Raw genomic sequence first — 16,969 nt, 5'->3', positions numbered from 1 at the left:
TTGAAGCAGAAAGCAAGGTCTTTGATTAGGTCTTGATTAGGTCTAAGGAGATGGAAGTGAAGAGTTGTGAGCCCTATTGTCAGGTGAAGTGCTCACCTCTGAGCATCACTGGGTTGCTTGTAGGTTATTTCTACCAATTGGTATGAAATTTTTCGAAATATGCTTTAAGATGTTTAAGATGAATACAGCCATATGGTCTATGAAGTTATTCAGTGTGCTAAGTCAGCATTGGTCTCATCTTAGGACTAATAGATCTCAAGGGCAAAAGCCAAATTCAGCTTCTTTCAACAGCACCAAGCAGGCTATGAAACCACAGTACAATTAATGAGTTTTTGATGTCATGGTTAGCCCAATTTACCAAGGAGTAGAGTTTAATAAATTAGGTTTAAATAATTGGAATTTGTGGTTGTCACGCTTCTGTCCTAAATTTGAAAGAATGGCTTTAGAGGGGAAACTGCTTCATTTTCAACATTAAAATTATTATAATAATGATTTCATAATCTTACTGAATGAAAGATGAAAAAAAATCTTTTCTGCCTTAATGTAAAATCTCAGCAGGAAGAACTCAAGGTTAACTCTGGCTGACATGTCTAATCCAGTTCAGAAAGGCTTGCAGAGAATTAATCCTCACATAGTGTTTTCTACTGAAATAACATAACCAATCTCCGTTGCACTGGCGAACCTTTTAATTTTAAATATACTATCTTACTTGTGGATTTAATAAAATTATAGGCTTTTTTCACATATTAAAAGACCATTTAGAGTTGACTTGTGGGCAGATTTACAGTACAAACAACAGATTCATATAACTGGAGAAAAGTTAAGTACTGATTTATAAAGGAAATCTTCCTGATACTATTTCCTACTAAAATTTCCTTGAAACTAGTTAAAGGAACTAGACTAGATTACATCAGGGCATAACATGTATTGCTTTAGGCAATTACTCAAAAAGAGAATTTTTTCAATGTAGCTAATCTAACCATAGAGAACTGAATTTTATAAATGTAGCTAATCTAACTTTAGAGCACCAAGTTTTATCAATATAGATAGTCTAACCAATTTAGGTTTAAAACCTTGCCCGAGGCCTCCCCCAACACTATTGGTCACCTATGTGTACAGACATGTTTCATCACTAAAGCTAATGGAAGTTTTACTATTTTGAAACTTTCTCCCTCTTTGGAATGCTCTTTTTGTAGGGCAAAAATGATTGGAGGCATATTATTTACTTAATAAAGCTAATTGGTAATGATCACCAGCTAACGATAACACAAACTAAATGAATCATTTGGAAGGCAGTTTTTTCTTTTGTTCACAACTAAGTTTTTTCCACATTGTTATTAGCATGGTGGCTTTTGAAGGGAGGATCATAAATAGGTTTAAAAAAATGGATTTAATGGCACTTTCAAAGAGACTACTCTACAGGAAGTATTCTGTTGTATTTTCTTTTTCATCTAGACTCTTAGGGCTGGTTGCCAACCCATATTGAAGACAAAAATAAATAGAGGTGCTGATTTTCCAAAGCAGAGAAGAAACATTTTTTCATTGTTTTATATCATTTATTAATGCAGTATACATTAGATCCCAAGCCTGCAGTTTCTGAGAACACCATGTTCAGTTCTTTCAAAACCTTCTGCAGTTTTAGGTTTGTCTACAGAGGTACCCTTAAGTGAATGAACAACACATTCTATAATTATTGAAAATATAGTACAGAGTGAAATGATTTAAATATTTAGGCACATATTGATTATGAAAATAGATATCTCTCAATACAATACTTCTCTGTCTAGGTAAAAATAATAAAGCAAAGAAAATAATTCATTTCTAAAGTTGCTTTCCTTCACCTGTAAAGGTCCGATCCCCTCCCTCTTGTGCATATGCGCCCTTTACCGTTAGGAAAGCTGTGCATATGTAGATATAGAAGAGTAAGCTACGGAAACTGAAACACATCCTGCTCCCGAAGGAGACAGAGTGGTTTTTAATGATTCGTTACCTCAAACTGATGAGTATGCAGGATTCAGAACCCATTTGGACACAGCTTATATCCCTGCTCAGGGGCAGATATAAGGACACTGGGATATTGGGAGGGAAGTAAAGGCCCTGTCTCTGTTGCTGCAGAAATAAAATGACTCAGGAAAATTGGGTTACAATTTGAATAGAAAATCAAAGGTACACGACAGATAATATAAGTAAAAGAACCACAGGTGCTGACTGATTAGTATCTTAGGTCAGCCAAATGCCTTTGTTTTTGTTATTTTCTTTTGATGGTAAATCAAACAGCCAGTTTAAACAACCTCATTTCCCACTGTAAGATTTTAGCTGCAATTTCGTCGCCTTCTAAAAGGTGACTTTGCCCTTTTTATTTGTATTTTATACTCTTAACTGCAGCAGTTTTGGCCCAATTTAAACCATTTGACATTTTAATTAAATGACTATTAAAGTTGCACCTTGGTTTTTTGGTTTTGAAGCATCATCCTATGCTTGTGTTGACCGTATCTGAGAAAAGTACATTAGTAGTGTAAATAGACAGAACTTCCTGGCCTGATGCTGAGTGGAACCTGCCTAGAATGAACTTCTGAGGAATGCTCATCTAAAATTGTAACTACAGGCAAATTTGTCCTTCATCTGGAGAGTTCCGATGAACCTTCAGTATGATAAAGATGAACAATGATGTCTTCCCTTCCTCTCTGCCTCAATAGTAACAACAGGATATTTCTTTAATTTAGCTACTCTTTTGTTCTAAAAGTAAACATTATAAAAATAAACCTGAAAAGAGAGCCTTAGGGAGTATGACCTCACCATATTCATACAGTGTGACAGGTACAGCAAGAGGGGAGGTATCGCTAAAGCTATTTATAAACCTGAACCTTTCCAAACTTTTCATAAAGTTTAACAATTTAAATATCTATACTGCATCTAGGTATTCAATAAATATAATTGCATATGTTGTGCTTTTCATAAATTAAATTTCTTCAAATGCATCTTAATCCAAGATGGATTTCCATGTCATGCCTATTTAAAAGCAAATAAAATAGATACTATATTCTTGGTCATAAAACCAGGCAAATCTCCCTACCCCATTCAAAAGGCAGCAATATAATCTAAGTTTCCCTACATCTATTAAATGAGTGCTTTTCTGTTAAAATCAGAATATGGAAAAAATTCGATTTTTTTCCCCCTTATGCACTGCTGAGAACAAGCATAATCCTCTAAACTTTTTTTTTTTCAATCCCTTTACAGTGTTACTTTTTCTAGATAACTGAGTGGGTGGAGAAAGAAAATGATTAGGAGAACATTTTTCATCTCGGACATCTTCCTCCAGCCCCTGAAATTCTCATCTGACACTCTGGGACATGTGTAGTGGTGTCAGCATCTCTTCAAATATAGCCCCCTTCACATTGGAACCTCTCAAGTTGGCTTCCTGAAGGTCACACCCAGACAGATCACAGTTCTGTAAGACAAAACAAGAGTCATGTAACACATATGGGACATAGGGCCTTATCTGTTTTCCTTCACAATGATTTCTAGGCATATTAGGATAGTGTTCCTACATAACAAAACAGTTTCTGGAACATTCCTGACCATGTATATTAAAGTCAGATTTTCCATCTGCATTTGTTATCCCTGGCTGATGCTCAGGCTGACCACCACAAGTATGTATAATCAAGGTTAAAGGTTCTGTTCACAGACTTTAGAAGCAGGTAACTGAAATACAGAATGAATTCTCATGTAATAACTATTATCTAAATATTTTTACCACAATCCCAAAATAACAATAAGGAAAGGCATGAGATGGGGAAAGACTATTTAAAAAAAAAAAACAATTGAGATTTTACTTAATAATTAAATTGTATAGTAGATTTTTCCATTCTGTAGTCCTATGTTTTTATAGCAGGAAACTACCTTTTTTTAAACCCCAAACATATGTGTATAATTCAATGATTTGGGGTAGATATATACAGTGGCATAACTGCCACAACTGGGAACTGTTGGTTACTTTTCAAGATAAAGGAAAGATACGACAGGTTCTGGTAAAGTCCCTGGAGATGGTGAGAGACCATGGTTAGGGAGAAGGGTGACTACACAGAGCCTCTTAGGAGGCCACATGTCTGCAGCTGCCCCTCCATTGTCAACTGCATCAGTCTCTGCAAGCAGTTGGGTGGAGGAAGGCTTCTGTGGTTAAACCACATTGACTATGTGACAGTCAAAACCAAAGAAAAACCTATGACCTTAAGTGACAGTAACAAATAACAGTGCTCATAATAGGAATATACTGTCACCCGAGGCTGGTTCCTCTTTAAGTTTAAATGGATCTCTGTTCCTGAGAGTTACCAAGAGATCAAAGGCAAAAACCTCCCTTACAAAATCAGCAGCAAGCTAAATTTTCACATAGTGTCTTCTACAATCCTATCTGTACCAGGTTTTCTTTTATAAAACTACATTGTTTAATATGGTAGCCCCCAGTTACTTAGGGATATTTAAATTTAAATGAGTTAAAATTAAGTAAAATTTGAAAATCAGTTTCTAGGTTGAGAATAGCTGCAGTGCTCAACAGCTATGTGTCTATTTGGCTACTGTCCTGAACAGCACAGATATGGAACATAACCTCAAGCGGAGTGTGATCAGACAGCACTGCCGCAGCTGTATCAACAGCCATCAAGTCTGCTGCTAAGTTTGCAAATCACAAATAGAATATAATTCTTATCAAAAAGATAACTGGATAAGATTAAAATCTTTAGCTGAGATTCAAAAAGAGTAAGATGCCAATTTAAAATAGGCTTTTCCAGGGGTTGGGGATATAACTCAGTTGGTAGAGTGCCTTGTAAGCACAAGGCCCTGGGTTCAATCTCCAGCAACATATAAAAATTTATAAATAAAATAAAGGTAATAAAAAAAAATTCTCAAACCTGGATATCATTTAAATTTCCCAAGTCATTCAAGAATAATCTGGCCTATTAATGTGTTTGGAATTAAAGTCAATGAAAACAATTATTAGATTAATAAAAGACTACTGAACTTATTGACCCAAGGAAAACAAATGAAATCAACAGAGACTGAATGTCAGATGAGTCTTCACATCTGGAACTAGAATCTACGAATAAGGTGGTGGATGGTGCTCTGAAACTGAAATCTGTTTGAATAAGCCACTGAAAGGAAAATCTCCCTCAAACTGCACTGGCGCGTTCCTGGGCACGTGACCAGTCACCTGCTTTCCTGATACTAAATCTTACCTAAGATACTGAAGATCAAGATCACTGAGACTCCAGGCGTCAGAGGACTCACCTCTAAATCAGTTCCTGCCAGAGTCGCCCCTCTGAGGTTGCAGTTCTTCAACTTTGCATTTTTCAAGGTAGCAACTCTGAGGTTGATTCCTGTCATCTGACTTCCTTCCATATCCACACCTTTCAGATTAGCACCTACAGTGAGCAGATTTTGAGAGCAGTTTAACTTTAAATGTATGTCTGATTATCTGCCTTCAACAAACTGCAAGATGACTGGAGGGTGAATGAGGAACGTCTCCTACACTTTTGGAAATGAACCTGAAGTTTCAGCCTCTCAACTGGCTTACACATGTGAAGAGTTCAATGTTGGCCATTTGTCTGCTTATGGCATGAATTAGGAATGTTTCATCAGTATTTTTTAGGGTAGAAGTCAATTTTATCTTAGGTGATTAGCACCTTTATAATATGCCTCCATAAGCGAGTTCCTGACATGGGAGATAATCACTGTCTCCTAAAAATACAAACAAAATGCCCAATTCACAAACCCAACAAAGCAATAATGAATTATTAAAAACTGACCAAAAACATCTGGCTCTGTGCAAACTGAAATGCTTCCTTTTGGTCAGTAGAAGAGTATTTAATTCTACTTGAGAGTTAAGATACTGATATTTACTTGTCCAACTTGAAGCCTCATTAAATATTTGAGACTTTATCTCCACATCCTCAATTTGATTAGTGTATGACTGAAACAAGGAAGCAGCTGACCCTTTGTAAACTCTCCAAATACAATAGGAGATGAAACCTATCCCCTCCAGCCACTCTGTTTTACCCTTGGCAATGATTCCACTAGGCTTTTTGCTTCTTGGTCTGCTTTCACTCTGGAACAGGTATTTGCAGATAGGATCTCACCTTCTAAATTGGCTTTAAGACCAGAAGGATCCTCAAAATTACACAGTTTCAGGGATGCACCTTCTGCGTTAGAACAAAGCATCTTGACTCCCTGGAGATTTGCACACTGCAAAGAAAAAAAAGTCCTGGTTTTTAAGGTTCATGATTTTTGTTCCAACTGGCTTAAACGGTAAAAGAAAAAAATAGGAAAGGGGAAAAAAATGCTCAATTCAACACATTTGCAATCATTTGTTTACTATGAAGACTCTTTAATGAAACCCAGTAAGAACTGAGGATGTTTTAAAGAAATATTTCTTTTAGAAGGATTGTTGTATGCCAAAAAAACAACAGCATGCCCACTTCACATGAAATGGGTTTAAATAAAGAACCCAAGGAGTCAGAACTGTAACACTCTATCCTATTAGTATAAACAGCCTTGAGCATGACCATGTGGTTTGGGTAAGAAGGCAGAAACTTAGGAGGGGTAGAGATTTTCTCCTACCACTATAGGAATCAACAAATGAACTTCTTGATTGTCCAAGAGGCTACTACCACTTTTATTTCAAAGGTCAGAATATAAACGTCACCAATTAATTAGCAACAACATGCTAACAATTCATCTATCTGGTCTTTCTGTACCAACTATGGCCACAGGACACGGCCAACCCTGGCACCCACACCACAAGGCACAATGCAGTGCAGAAAGTAAAAAGATAAAAAATACACATCAGCGTTTTAAATTGTAAATTCGCCTCAAAGAGTTCATGCCATCAGATCTGAACTCTAGGAACTACTAGATAAGCCAGGAAGCTTATCCCAAAGTGATGTTAACATCAGACAACTGTAATGATCAAAGTGGAAGCTGAATGTGAAAATGTTTTAAAAACTGTAAGGCCAAGTTGGGTGTAGTGGTGCATGCCTATAATCCCAGTTACTTGGGACTCTGAGATGGGACATCACAAGCTGAAGGCCAGCCTGGGCAACACAGTGAGACCCTCATATCAAAACCACCCCTCCAAAAAAGAAATACTATACAGCACAATATGAGTAATTTTATTTAAAATCCTAAGGCCCTAAGCAATACAGGGAGACCCTATCTCAAACAAAAACAAAGCAAAACAAAACAAACTGGCTGGGGATATGGCTCAGTTGTTAAGTACCCTGGGGTTCAATCCCTGGTACCCCCTCACCCCCAAGAAAAAAAATCTTAAAGCTGATCAAGTTATGTTATAACATACTTTTTGAGAAAAATCCTTGTTTCATGGATAAAATTTTATTCAGTCTACAATAAACAGGAGAGGAGATAGAGACCACACACGACCACAGATCACTGATAAACACTGGCTCAATCCCGTCTGTGCTGCTGCCCTAACAGGACAGCGCAGCTCTGCCTAGACAGGGAAGGTAACCAGGACCTGAAAGGACCACCATAATAAAAGACAACAGGGTTTTATAAACTTTAAAACAACAAGACAGGAAACTGATCTATGCAAATGATTCTGATTCTCTATGTAAATGCTCCTAAGTAAAATACACTGTAAATATTATCAAAAGTTCCCAAGGTAATTATGCGAGTACCTTCCTAATATACTCAGGGCTGTACTATGGAATCTTATAAAGAAGCACACATATGAGAATATTTGAGTATAAATTTCTTTTCTTTTCAGTACTGAGGATTGAACCCAGGGGTGCTTTGCCATTGAGTTATATCCCTAGTCCTTTTAAATATTTTTTTATTTTGAGACAGGGTCTCTCTTAAGTTGCTGAGGCTGGCCTCCGACTTGCTATCCTCCAGCCTAAGCCTCCTGAGTCACCACTTCATCCAGGAGTTAAGTTTTCTAGCTTCAGTCACATAAAGCATTTCACCCTCTATTCATCAAATGGTAAAGCAGCTCACCAATGCTGTGATTTCAGAACTCAGCTAACAAAGCCAGGATTGCAGTTACAAGAACTGTACTCTTTATCAATACAGGCAATGTATTCTGACAAAAGCAGGTGGGCTATTACTGTTATTTTTAAAGTTTCATAACAATAATTTTTATAATGGTCCTTGTCTTAAAGAGATAAAAATATTTATGGTGAAATAATGAGCTGCTTTAAAATAATCTATAGTGAGGTACCAATAAAACTGGTTATGTGCTGATATTTGTTGAAGGTAAATAATGGAGGTATGAGGGGGACTTACTGTATTTTTCTATTTTTGTAAATGTTCAGCACTTTCCACATGCAAACTCCTTTCAAAAATGGAAAAGAAAACACACACTTTAAATTCTAGTTCTAACCCTGCTAAAACCTAGGATTTGGGCCTTGGCAAGTCTCTAGGTTACAGTTTCTCATTCTGTAAAATAACGTCATGCCCAATAACCACTTCAGTTCTTACCATTCTATAAGCTCTTACATTCCACACATCTTGGTCTGGGAATATGCGGGGAGAGGTAACAGCTAAACAACCACACCAGCGTCTACACAGCAGGCCAGCCACTGATGGCGGGGGGAGTATGTAGAATAGAATCCTTTTCAGGCTGCTGATAGAATACAGTGCAGCACAAGCATGGTCCACGGAACAGTGGTAGCAACAGACACCATCTTGGTTTACAGCAGGAGAGGATTCCCACATGAAGGTTTCATAGGCCACCAGGGAAAGAAGCAAAACTATAAACTGAGCAGCAGTTCAGGGATCCTATGGGGAAGGATGCTTAGCGTACATCACATCTTGTGGACACTGCAGTACACAAGGCTATCAATGAGCAGCCATCTTCAAATGCCAAGGACAGTGAGAAATTAGTTTTGACTCTCAATGACTTAACAACTCTCCAATATGAGCCATTTTTTATCATTAACAATTAACCTTCCACTCCTACAACACTCAGTTTATCAATTTTATATATATATATATATATATATATATATATATATATATATATATATATGTTAGCCTTCACATCAGCTATACGACCTGGATAGAACAAGTATTGGGTCCTAGTTTACAGAGAAGAAAATGATGGCTCAGGCTCACAGGTGGTAATACTACAAACAACTAAAACCAAGTTGCATTGAATGATCCAGTCTGTCTTTTTTTGTACTTAACAAAACCAAGAAGTCTTTCAGCATTTCACTCCTGACTACGTTCTTCAAACTTTTTCTTTGTGCTGTCAGTCTTTTGCCTAGTTTGCTACTGACCTGACCCTTGCTTCCTCATAGGATGGAGTAAAAGTGACAGTACTTAAAATGTGTGTCATCAGAGTTTTTACTAGCTCTGTTATAAAGTTTCATGGAAAATAAGCTGTGACTTAGGAATAAAACAAAAATTTAAAAAATTCCATCAATAACCATTAAAAGTAAGATGCTGTACTAGGTGGAGTTAATTAAAAAGACAGCTAGCCTTGCCTAGGTATGAAGGAACTGAAAAGTTGTCACTGTTTCTTCTTATATCCTCTAACTCCAGATTAACACAGATAATTGTTCTATAACCACAAACATGTAGACATATACACACATGCATATATACACATACCTGTACATATAAGCACATATACTTCCATACCCACTTACATGCAGATAAAAGAGGACCATGCTAATTTACAAACTGATGCGCACCAAGTTTATTCAAAACATCTCTGCCAAGTGCTTTGAGATCAATCATATCCTCTCATTCCAAGAAAGAAGTTGAAGAGATTTCAAAGGTTCTTTTAGTTTTACACTTATAATTCACAGAAAATACCAGGTTTTTTGTTTTTTTGTTTTTAAATTTTGAGACAGGGTCTCACTAAGTTGCTGACAACCTTGCTAAATTGTCGAGGCTGGCCTTGAACTTGTGCTCCTTCTGCCCCAGCCACTTGAGTTGCTGGGTTATAGTCCTGAGCCACCACACCTGGCCAAAATATTAGTTTTGATAAATTTATTATATACTATATTGAGATCAGGACTTAATTTCAAGAGTCCATTTTTATTATTTGCTAAACCTTTCAGATCCATGTACATAAAGGATATCAAAGTTATAAAACAAACCCATTCCACTTTCATAGCCTTTAGTTTTATCATTAACATATAAATGATCTGTCTACTAGTAAAAGCTCCAATAAGAGACAGATATAATTCCTGTTCTTTGAGACTGCTCAGTAGTCTAAAATTTTAATTTTCCTCATAACCATAAATGATTCTTACATCAAGAACTGATCCAGAAAGATCAGCTCGTTCAAGATTGGCACAGCAGAGATTTGCATGTGCAAGGTTGCAGCGACTTAAGTTGGCCATTTTGAAGTTAATGTATCGAAGGTCCAAACGAGAAAGATCAGCACCACTGAAGTTTAAACCCTGAAATTAAAAAGAACAAACTGTCATAATGTTTAAACCATCTGTTTGTATTGAATGTAATTACTAGAGCTAACCACCAAGTCTTTTAGAAGCAATTGGCAGTTCAGTCACTTGGAATTTATTACAAAACATGAACAAATAGAACTTAGATACATGAAGTATATGTCTTTAATGGATTCCTCGTAAAAGAAGTTTTACTTATATGTGAATTATGATATGGCCTGACTGTACTTCCTTTATGTGCCAGACATCCTTCTTAGTCATACATCTGTTGATGCTACTTTAGTTCAACTTGATTATTATTATAACTAAATTATTAATTCAAGAATTCAAAAGTTTTATTAAGAAAAAAATGGATATTGTGATTTTCAAAATCTGAAATACTATAATACACAAAAATGAAAGTGTCTGCCACGGATCAGCCGTACATAGCAATTGGGCCAATAACTTGTTAAAAACCGCTGTTTTCCATGTTTACTGAAGAACTACTACACAAGGCATAATTAGACAATAGAATACTGCAGGGGCTAAGGCTCAGTGGTAGAGCCCTTGCCTAGCACATGTGAGGCACCGGCTTTGATTCTCAGCACCACATATAAATAAATGAATAAAATAAAACTCCATCAACATCTAAAAAAAATTTTTTTTAAAAGAAGACTGCTGCATCTCTTTTCTGCTAACCATTTTAAAATTAAATCCATGCTACGGCCCATAATTGTGTTGTATCTTGCATAGAAAAGGAAAATGGGCAAAACAAAACAAAATGAACCATGGAAAAATGTAAAACTTAATCCATAGACTTGATAATACAAATAAGTCATATTAAAATCTACTCTCATTACCTGGCAACGTAATTCTGACTTGGTTGGAGTTGCTAGCAGAAATCGAACAAATTCCTTTCGGGATATTGGTGAATGATCCTCTGGTGGTTGGGAATTCTTGAAATAGGTATTAAAAAATTAGTAGGGCTTTCTGGGCAATACCTATAATAAATGTTAATACTAGCCATGGTAAAAAGAAGCTCACCTTTATAGCCACTTCTAGGTGTTCAATCAGTGAGTCAATACCAAAAAATCTGGCTTCTTCTAATACACCTAGCAGAACAAAAGATACGACTTTTACAGACCATGATTCATCTTGATATTTATAGAATTCTTTATGTTAAATTGGCACGACGAGACTGAAATTCAACGAGTATTAGTCAAAATAGACAAGTAACTAATGTTTAGAATGAATACATAGAATATTGAAAAATATTTCTAAAACAAAATTTTCTGTGAAAGAAAAAAATAGAAAACTAATAAATCACAACAAAGCCTTCCATATTTCAAAGTTAATTCTCACAATTACTTTAAGTGGGACACAAGCAAGAAATGTTAACATTTTACATATTCCTAAAAGAGCTGATTAGGTGATTTCACTTGAATATAATACAAAATGATCAATTCACTTAATCTTAACATTTAATTTTTCCTTTTTACTGGAGTAAATCTGGTTTCAATAAATATATTTAACTTAATCAGAAAATGAAAGAAGTGAACAGAAGTTTAAATCAGCTTCACAATGAAAGTCAAAAGTATAATTCAGAAAATTTTCTTACACTGAAATAAAAATTTTAAAGATATTTCTAACTGGTAAAAGGGATTTCATCTATCACTTGCTTTAATTAACTTAGTTTAAAAAAAATCTATTCACACATCCTGTAGGAGCCTTGGTATGCTTCCTGTTTCTCATCAGAGTATGCAGGAGGAAATCTGGGATTCACTTTCTTTCAAGTAAAGATTCAGTGATTCAGTTGGCTGAGTCCACTTGTTAACTCAGAAATGACAAAGAAAGTAAGAGACATAATCCTTCCCCTCAAACAACTCTAAACTCATAAGAAAAAACAAGCAGTTATTTGGGAAGAAGAAAATGATCTTTTCTGTTGAAACCAAATTCCACCTCCAGTAATCCAGTTGCATAACGAAGGTCAATGATGGCCAGCATACCAGTCAGGGGGCTCACCTGTCCATGCCAGGTGGCTCACTATCCAGGTCCTCCTGCAGGGCAATAGGGTATCCACCCCTGGGAGAAGCTCACCATAAAGAAGTTCTAGGGGGTCTTGTTATCAGCTTGCCGAGACCTTCTGGGTAAATCAGAACGTCTCAGGGAATGTGGTATGTATGTTCTTCTAATTTTACATTTAGAATTACCCTTAAAAACTTCCAGTAAAGCCTTATAAATATAAAACCCGTATGTGTACAGTTGAGAGAAGGGAGTGATTTTCATTGTATTTTCTATTAGTACCAGTTAGACTTGGATTTGAATCCCAGCTCTGCCATTCACTACTTTTGGTTTCAAGAAAATTACTACAGATTATTTTTAAAGCAATAATTACTTAGGAGAACCTGAAGGCAATGTTAAAAAGTTGTATGGGGCATTTGCAGGTAGATGGTTGGAACTGGAGAATATCATGCTAAGTGAAATAAGCCAATTCCCAAAAACCAAAGGCCGAATGTTTTCTCTGATAAGCAGATGCTGATCCACAGTGGGGGGTGGGTAGGGAAGAATGAAGGAACTTTGGATTGTGCAAAGGGAACTGAAGGGAGTGGTGGAGTAGTGGAAATAGGAAGGATGGTAGAATGAGTCAGATATATACGTGTATGAAAAAGATTTTTTAAAATATTTATCCCTGTCAAAAAAAAGATAATGAAAAAAAAATTTCAATACCACATATTATTTTACTAAGATTAAAAAAAAGTTTGGATGGAAACTATACTAATTAAAAAGAACACTTTATAAAATGAATCTAGTTGAGCGCTCTGTTTGCTGAACAACTAAATAAATAAGAGAAATAGTTGAAAAATATGAGAAAGGAAAAACAAGCAAATCTGGGTAATATCTTAGATTGCAGAAATCTGAGATAGAAAGCTACTTACTAATCTGGGAGGATACAAAAGGCTATCAATCAATGATAAAAAGAAAAATATAAAATGGGAAGAATAAGAGAGCCCACAGGAAAGCTGAAGTTGAAGCTTAAAATGAACCCAGGGAGTAGCCAGCAGAGTGAAAAGCTGCAGTAATGCAGGTACTGAAAAGAAAAACACTTGTGTAACATGGATCATTAGCTATACATATAATAATTTCTGCAGAATGACTATAACAAAAAAAAAATCAAGCTGGAAAATATTTAAAGCAACAGTTGATAATTTATTATTATTATTTTTTTGCTGGGGATTGAACCAGAGGCACTCTACCACTGAGCTACTATATCCACAGGCCTTTTGATTTTGAGACAGTGTCTCACACTGAGTTGCTGAGGCTGACCTTGAACGTGTAATCTTCCTAATTCAGCATCCCAAATTGCTGGGATTATAGGTGTGCACCATAAAAAAATTTTTTTAAAGTAACAAGAATTTTCAGAACAGTTATGGCCCTACCTGAGAGTGTCCAGTATATTATTTTGTTGCAATGGGTTCATTTGAAAGGGAATATCAAGTTTAATACAGAAACATTGAAAGTAAATAAGTGTTTGGTATTACACAACAAAGATTATAAGCCAGCAGTCTGCAAGCTGATTCTGATGCACTAATTAAGCATGTAGCATTTCAAAATCAGAAAATTTGACATAAGACTTTAGATTTTATGCCAGCATTCTTTAAAAATCAAGGCTCGGGAAACCTAAGTCCACATTCCCATAAGGTAAAAATTTGATTTTTTTAAAATCAAATTTATGATTTAGATGTTAATGATTTAGATGTTATGATTATCATGTTAATGACCCTAAACTTGTGTATGTAAAGGCTTGGTCCCAAAGGTGGCAGAATTGGGGTTTCTGTGGACCTCTAAGAGGTGAGGCCTTATGAGAGGGCCTTAGTGGTGGCCTATCCTCAAAGGGGATTGTGGGACACCACCCGTTTTCCAGAGACCAAACCAATGTGGTCCACCTGTTCTTGGACTTTCAATCTCCAAAAATGTGAGCTAAATAAACTTTTCCTAAGTTATCAGATACCTCAGGTATTTTGTTACAGTAATACAAAGCTTATGATACAATCACTAGTTTAAAAGGGTTTTTGTCTATATCATCTCCATGAATCTTCACAAAATTTTTGTGAGGTAGGTAAGGATAAGAGAATTTTAATACTCATTTTTCAAAAGGGAATGAGACTTTCCCCAAGTTAATTTTAGAACCTAAAATTAAAATAAATGGATTAGACATATTCATATAAACAAACACTACAGACCTGTAGTGAAAGATGACCTGTGTCAGTATCTATTTCTATAACTACAAATATTCATATATATGTGAAAACTTATAGTTGAAAATGTGAAAAAGATATATTTCACTCTATGAAAATAGACCTTACTAAGTGGAAACAAAATTAAAATTGCAAACTTAAAAGAATGTGAGGAATTATATTGAATACTCACCCAATAAGTTAATGCCATCATTTACAATAAGCTGTCCATGACGCAAGTAGTTCAAAATGGGTTCAAAGTACTCAGGACTCCGGTCGATTAAGAAAGCTCCTCTATGATCTTGCTTATTTCCCCAGACGCCTGTGTTACCATTATAATGAAGAAAGCCCCCCCAAAAGCAAACAATAAAGTTAAAATTTATGGAAGAAAAACTATATAATATACCAGCAAGTTTTACTCCTATAAAAATTGTTGCTACCACTAAAAGTACAGAAGGCCAGCAGTTATAAGGTCAACACAGATACAAATACATCACACAAAATGTGAAAACAATGTGCTATACTCACCTTTGTCCTTGAACATGTGGGCCAGCATACTGTCAGGTTCTTTATTCACTAAAGTGCTCCTAAGAATTCAGGGAAAAAAATTGGTTTCTCCATGTGTCTTTATAAACAAACATATTTAAGTCAAGAGCATACTTGATTTCAGCTGTTCTCTCAAAAAGATGCATGCTATAACCTGGGAGGAGTAATGCTGGGAAACAAAAACGTGCAATAAGTTGCCATTTATCCAAATCCCTTCCAATCTGGCACTTCCTTTGATTTAAATATGTTTTTAGTTTGTTTCAATTTACATGTTAATCTAACCTTCTAGCAAGATATTATATCACAATATTCTAGATCTTCTAAATTTAAGAGTTTTCTGATCCCTTCAATATAAGTATTTATAGTCCTACAGATTTTAATACTATTAATTTTGACTTATGTTGCCTGTGTATTATTGATATCTAAAAAGCATGTTCTAAATCACTGAATTCATGCTTTTTATGCTTTCTCTGGAATGATACATGAACTATGTTCTACTTTTATCTTCAAAAAAAGTTCTAAAAAAGGGTTCTATATCAAATAGCATATTTAAGCAGCATTAGATTATCTTTTAAGGGAATCAGCAAATTGAAGGAAAGAACAAACAGTACATACAGTCCCTTTAACTCTCTCAATTGCATACACACACACACACACACACATACACACACACACACCACCTACCGTGTAGTTGTAAAGTACCGCCCTCCAACATTTAATGTTAGCCAGTCTGTGTGGGATCCTAATAATCCTTCAGGTGGCTTAGAATCTGTCTGAGGATCTAGAGAGGACATGTAGAAAATAATAATAATAATAATAATATTAAGACTGGGGATTTTGGGATGATGACCGCGGTATAACTTTTGAAATTAAATCCACCATAAACATATACCAGAGCTACTAGGACAGTAAAACCCTAAGCCATAGGCAGCACCTAAAACAAAAGTAGGGGATGAGGTATTCCAACCAGCACCCACAGCTCTAAGAGCAGCGTGTTATCAGTGTCTGTGAAGGAAAATGCAGAGAGAAGGTACACTATGAACCCAAGACTTAAAAACCTAGGTGCTGGCTTCACAGCTCACCAAGTCTATCTGAGAACAGCAGACTGAAAGTGGGACAGGCAGGCCCTCCTCAAAGGCATGATGCAAGTAGTTTGCAGCAAGACCAGAAAGGGACAGGAATTGTATCTCAAGACCCATGCTCCCTTCTAAGGACACAAACTCACATGACGACAAGATGCAGGGGAAGAACTTAAATTGAATAAACAAAGACAACAGAGACCAAAGAAAGAGAAGTCCACTAAAAAGTTAAGAAGGCCTAATAGACCAGAACACAAAATATCTAGAAAATAAATCCCATATTTTTTAACACTTCTCAAAAAAAAAAAAAAAAAAAAAGGAAGTTTAGAGCCACATAATTAGAAAAACTTTGCTAGGTCAGCTCTTCCTTCTCTGGTTAAGGAAAACTAATTTCATGTAAAAAGGAGCAATAGGAAAGGATTAAGATCAAATCCAAACAAGAGTATTAAAGAGTAAGAAAGAATCTCAACCCTAAAGACGAAACATGCCAGAAAGAAAGGCCTATGATAGACAAAAACTCTTAACTTGATATTAATATTCTAAAACATGTTAAAGAAAGAAAGAAAAGTGTGAAAAAACAACACAGAGTTATAACATTCAGAAATGAGGAAGGAACTCAGGAGTGAATTAGAAATAAAAGAAAAACCCTGTCAGAAAAGAAGACTAAAGAAACTAAGACTAAGAAAGACAAAAGTGAATAAACACC

The 16,969-nt window shown here is 35.7% G+C and overlaps 1 protein-coding gene across 4 annotated transcripts in view; it reads right to left on the bottom strand.

The window, feature by feature from the left end:
* Positions 1-1,547: 1,547 nt before the first annotated feature.
* The window catches only part of Kctd9 (potassium channel tetramerization domain containing 9), a 30,498-nt gene continuing 15,076 nt past the window's right edge, over positions 1,548-16,969 (bottom strand). For all 4 annotated transcript variants that reach the window (XM_047549283.1, XM_047549281.1, XM_047549282.1 and 1 more), the window contains exons 4-12: positions 15,869-15,965; positions 15,167-15,225; positions 14,832-14,960; positions 11,448-11,515; positions 11,264-11,359; positions 10,272-10,421; positions 6,129-6,234; positions 5,281-5,414; positions 1,548-3,448 (exon numbers count right to left, since the gene is read on the bottom strand). In XM_047549283.1, coding sequence (XP_047405239.1) covers positions 3,332-3,448; positions 5,281-5,414; positions 6,129-6,234; positions 10,272-10,421; positions 11,264-11,359; positions 11,448-11,515; positions 14,832-14,960; positions 15,167-15,194 — 828 coding nt within the window. In that variant the 5' untranslated portion in view covers positions 15,195-15,225; positions 15,869-15,965 and the 3' untranslated portion in view covers positions 1,548-3,331. The remainder of the gene's footprint in view (positions 3,449-5,280; positions 5,415-6,128; positions 6,235-10,271; positions 10,422-11,263; positions 11,360-11,447; positions 11,516-14,831; positions 14,961-15,166; positions 15,226-15,868; positions 15,966-16,969) is intronic.

Source organism: Sciurus carolinensis, chromosome 4 (genome assembly GCF_902686445.1).
Source record: "Sciurus carolinensis chromosome 4, mSciCar1.2, whole genome shotgun sequence".
NCBI classification, from domain to species: domain Eukaryota; kingdom Metazoa; phylum Chordata; class Mammalia; order Rodentia; family Sciuridae; genus Sciurus; species Sciurus carolinensis.
This window is presented reverse-complemented; position numbering and strand designations above follow the sequence as displayed.